The 5,277-nt window shown below is 49.0% G+C and overlaps 1 protein-coding gene across 5 annotated transcripts in view; it reads left to right on the forward strand.

The window, feature by feature from the left end:
* CHD5 (chromodomain helicase DNA binding protein 5) overlaps window positions 1–4,900 on the forward strand; it is a 295,395-nt gene extending 290,495 nt beyond the window's left edge. For all 5 annotated transcript variants that reach the window (XM_073603681.1, XM_073603682.1, XM_073603678.1 and 2 more), the window contains one exon: window positions 4,221–4,900. In XM_073603681.1, the coding sequence (XP_073459782.1) occupies window positions 4,221–4,336 (116 nt within the window). In that variant the 3' untranslated portion in view covers window positions 4,337–4,900. The remainder of the gene's footprint in view (window positions 1–4,220) is intronic.
* Window positions 4,901–5,277: the final 377 nt, after the last annotated feature.

Raw genomic sequence — 5,277 nt, forward strand, 5'->3', positions numbered from 1 at the left:
CCAAAAACTGCCTTTGCGGGTAATGGTGTGCCTTAAAACAAATTGTTCAGCTTCAACTAAAGTTGAATAATGCCTTTGCTATAGGTGTGGACCATTTACATACCTACCAAAGATAACATCATCCTGCCCTGCCTTATTGTTGCCAAGACACATACAGCCAGTTTAGATTTCCCCCTTCAAGCCCCAAGGTTGCAGTAGTTCTCAGTGACAAGGAGATAGTGGACCACAAGTATTGGTTTAAGAGCTTGCTCCTATGATGGTGAGGGTGAGCAGTTATGGCTGTGTGTGTCCTAGCAACGTCCTAGCAACAAGGCAGGACTGGCTGATACCATCTCTGGGAGTTTTTTTGACCAGGTTTCAGGAGGTATGTTAATGGCCTACACCAATGGTCTCCAAACTGTGGCCCGGGGGGCCAGATGCGGCCTTTTGCTTGCTTTCACCTGGCCTTTGGGGCACTTTTCCTTCCAGTGATAAAAGACACACTTCCTTCCACTGACGCCAAGAATAGGGCATAATTCCTACTGCTGACACCAGCAATGGGGCACCATTCCTCCCATTGACGCCAATTATGGGGCACCGTTCCTCCCATTGATGCCAGTTATGGTGGCACCATTCCTTCCATTGACGCCAACGACAGGGCACCATTCCTCCCATTGACACCAACGACGGGGCACCATTCCTCCCATTGACGCCAACGATGGGGTACCATTCCTCCCATTGACACCAACGACGGGGCACCATTCCTCCCATTGACACCAACGACGGGGCACCATTCCTCCCATTGACGCCAACGATGGGGTACCATTCCTCCCATTGACGCCAACGATGGGGTACCATTCCTCCCATTGACACCAACGATGGGGTACCATTCCTCCCATTGACACCAACGATGGGGCACCATTCCTCCCATTGACGCCAACGATGGGGCACCATTCCTCCCATTGACACCAACGATGGGGCTCCATTCCTCCCATTGACACCAACGATGGGGCTCCATTCCTCCCATTGACGCCCAACGATGGGGTACCATTCCTCCATTGACACCAACGATGGGGCACAATTCCCCCCCACCGACACCAATGATGGGGCACTACCCCCCCCCCCCCCCCCCCCCATACCAAAGATGCATTGTTAACGTTCACTGACTCCAGGACAATTTCTGCTCCCAATGACCACAGTCCAGCCCCCTAAAGTCTGAAAGACAGTAAACTGGCCCTTTGTTTAGAAAGTTTGGAGACCCCTGGCCTACACCTATAGCAATATCCAACTTCAAAGCTGCACAGTTTGCTTTTTATATACAGACACCCCCTACCTGCAGAGGCAGTTTGTTTTGGTAAAGGTGAACTAACTCTTTAAGATGGCTTGTTCTACAGATGTGGGCACATCGAAGGAATAGAAAGGGAGCTTTTCCTTTTACATGGAAAATGTACAAAAAAGTACAAAACGGTAAAGTGGAATTTTCCAGCTTCTTCAGCAGAAGGACACAGGTCTGCATATCGTAATATTGATTGTGCATGGTAAATAATTCATATGGACAGAACCTCAACGATCTTAGTGCTTCTAGAGTGCAGAAGTGCGTACGACTGTCCTCATCAATTATTCATCAATTTCAGTGTCACGGTAAAGTCTGGGAAAGGATGCATCCCTTTTACTCCCATCATTAAAAGTGCATAACCATTGAAAAATGCTAACACGGCTCCTTTCCCCATCCTGTTCTCGTGTCAGTGGAAGCAACGGCTCGTGGTCAGTCCTTGTACAGTACAGAGCTCTTCTTATGTAATAGAAGTTACGTCCCATTCACACCTGACAGCATTGTGCCACAGAGCACGTCTTTTGCCTACGTTAAAGTGCATTGCACCATGGTGTATGCCTAGGAATGCCCACTCCTCCAGATTGACCATCCACCATCGGGGGCATTTTTGATATTTAACTTACCTCCTCCCAGGAGCCCGCCCACTGCATCCGGCTGAGGGCTCCTTAGGAGTACTGAGGCAGGGCTCTATGATGTTCCCAGGAAGCTACTTGTACAGTACCATGATGGCCCCTCCCACCAGTCACGATCTGCCTGCATTTTATAGCGATGTGCAGAGACCCAGTGATGATCACTGGGTCTAAAATCAGGTTTTATTGTAAAAATGTAATTAGCATGCTGATGACTGGGGATGGGAGGAGGGAATAAGGTATGTAATGAAAAGAAAGGTTTTATACTTTTATGGGGGGACGCAATTCCGGCACCTTCCTCACTGAATGTATGTAATGGCAAGGGGTACTGGGGTATGCTGGAGGGTCTATTGATTCTGGCAGGAATCTGTTTTTTTCTGGGGGTTCCAATGTTGCTAAAGAAGTCTATTGTTGCTGGGGGGGGGGTCAGTTGCTGAGGGAGAGGTCTATTGTTGCTGGCTGCTGGAGGGTCTAATGTTGCTGGGGGTTAGGGTTTTCCCTTGAAGAACAGGGTTAGGACTCAGGGATTGGAATAGGGACCTGCTCCCCTGCTCCAAAGGTCAGAAGGCGTGTCCCCCGAGGTCAAGGGTGAAGAGGTATGGCTGACCCACCCCCACCAAAGTGTTCCGCCTACCCCAGCTAAGTCGGGGAATGAACAAGTTGGGGAAAGCGCTTGATAGAGGTCTCTTGTTGCAGGGGAGGATCTATTGTTGCTAGGGTGGTATTTTGTAACGGGCTGTACATTGTTGCTGGGGGTGTCTATTGTTGCTGGCTGCAGAGGATATATTTTCTGCTTACCTTTATCATTAACAAATCCCATACAAATTTTTTAGCATCAGAAAATAATACTTGGTTCTGTACTCTCTAAAAGTAGCGGTGCTGGAGGTGGGTAAGGGGTAGAACCAAGGGACTATTCAGAGGTAGGTAGAGGGCAGAGACAAGGAGTGACTCAAGGGGAACACCGTTTTGGCACCTTTAGCACTGAATGTATGTAATGGCAAAGGGTACTGGGTATGCTGGAGGGTCTATTGATGCTGGCAGTAATCTATATTTGTGTGGGGGTCTATGGTTGCTGAGGGGGTGTATTTTTGTCTGGGGAGGCCAGTTGTTAAGGGAGAGGTCTATTGTTGCTGGCTGCTGGGGGCTGTTGATATTGCTAGGGGTCTGTTGTTGCAGGGGTGGTATTTTGTAACAGGTGGTACATTGTTGCTGAGGGGGTATCTATTACTGCTGGAGGGGGGGGGGGGGGGTCTATTGTTGCTGGCTGCAGAGGATCTATTTTCTGCTTTTCTTGTTAACAAATTTCATACAAATTATTTAGCACCACAAAATAATACTTGGTTCTGTACTCTCTAAAAAGGACCAGTGCTGGGAGGTGGGTAGGGGGTGGAACCAAGGGATGGTGCTCAGAGGTGGGTAAGGGGCGGAGACAAGGAATGGTGTTCAGAGGTGGGTAGGGGGCGGAGACAAGGAAAGGTTTTCAGAGGTGGGTAGGAGGCGGAGACAAGGAATGGTGTACAGAGGTGGGTAGGGGGCGGAGACAAGGAAAGGTATTCAGAGGTGGGTAGGGGGCGGAGACAAGGAATGGTGTTCAGGGGTGGGTAGGGGGAGAGACAAGGAACGGTGCTCAGAGGTGGGTAGGGGGCGGAGACAAGGAATGGTGTTCAGAGGTGGGTAGGGGGGCGGAGACAAGGAAAGGTATTCAGAGGTGGGTAGGAGGCGGAGACAATGAATGGTGTTCAGAGGTGGGTAGGGGGCGGAGACAAGGAAAGGTATTCAGAGGTGGGTAGGAGGCGGAGACAAGGAATGCTGTTCAGAGGTGGGTAGGGGGCGGAGACAAGGAACGGTGCTCAGAGGTGGGTAGATGGTAGAGATGAGGAGCGATGCTCAGAGGTGGGTAGGGGCAGAGACAAGGAACGGTGCTCAGAGGTGGGTAGGTGGTGGAGATGAGGAGCGATGCTCAGAGGTGGGTAGGGGGCGGAGACAAGGAACGGTGCTCAGAGGTGGGTAGGTGGTGGAGATGAGGAGCGATGCTCAGAGGTGGGTAGGGGGCGGAGACAAGGAACGATGCTCAGAGGTGGGTAGGGGGCGGAGATGAGAAGCGACTCAAAAGGGGGGAGTTCCTGCACCTAATCTCTGCGCTGGTTTTATATTAAAAAATGTAATTCATTTCGAAATGAAAATTGCTCCAGATTCTGGCTGCACTAGTCTTAGTGAATTCCCCTCAATGCATCTGTTATTGTTTGTTTTTTTGTTTTTTTTTCCCCTCCCCCACGCAGCTTCGAATGGGCCACACCCTTGTTACGCGGACAGGAAGTCGATCGAGTCCCTCCTGGACGGAGCGCCGTTGGATCGGAAGGGAAGACCCCACGATATCATTTTTATTGAAGATTAAGAAGCATATCGCGCTCAGAGACAGCCATATAACCACATTTCTAACGTCCTACAAAAACCATCCAATGAACTTCTTTTAAAAAAAAAAAAAAGGGATTTAATTTCCTTGTACATTTTTTGCACTTTCTTATTGAAGACTTGAAGAGTTTGTCTTGTTAAAAAAAAAAACAAAAAAAAAACTGAAACACAGAAGGGGGATACAATGATATTTAAAAGTTTCTTTCTTATCCGAGGAAACAGCTTTGTTGTCGAGGAACCAACTTATATGCAGCTTTTTTGACTTTGTTAAATCTTTTCTGGTTATTTTTGTTTGACAAAGCTGCATGCACTTATTTGGCCCTTCAGATAACATTAGCTGGTCCGGGTGTGAAGAAAACAACAACAACAAAACCACATTCCCATACTGCCATCTTCATGACTGGAATAACAGAGCGATCATTACCGCTGCCGCCACTACAACGTTCTAATACTACAATTTTTGTAGCTGTATTTTGCCAAAAGGTTGAAGCCGCCTGTTGTGCTTGTTTGTCTGTTCATGTTCTCAATAAACAAACTGCGCCCACCACTATGAAGTCCGTCTTATTTTGGGAGATCTCAGCATTATAGACATAATAGGGCAACGAGGTAGGTCAGGACAAGGGGGGTGGGCGGGAGGGGAGGCTGCCCTGGGCGCACAATGGTTGACTGTAGGGATGGGGAGGAGGGGGCGCCTTCCTTCTGTTGCAAAGCTGACAGGAGTAGTGACAGCGGCAATGATTTTGAAAAACTAATGACTGCTGGGTGTAGGGTCCCCTAAGCTTGCACATCACGAACAGGACGGGGGGGGGGGGCGCAGTTTGGCATCTTTGCACCTGGGCGCTTGATGACCTTGTCCCGGCACTGTACGGTAGGATAACATAGAAAAAGGAGTGATTGTCGCTCATTGTGATTAGATTTGTTGTT

Source organism: Aquarana catesbeiana, linkage group LG10, assembly GCF_042186555.1.
Source record: "Aquarana catesbeiana isolate 2022-GZ linkage group LG10, ASM4218655v1, whole genome shotgun sequence".
Taxonomy (NCBI): domain Eukaryota; kingdom Metazoa; phylum Chordata; class Amphibia; order Anura; family Ranidae; genus Aquarana; species Aquarana catesbeiana.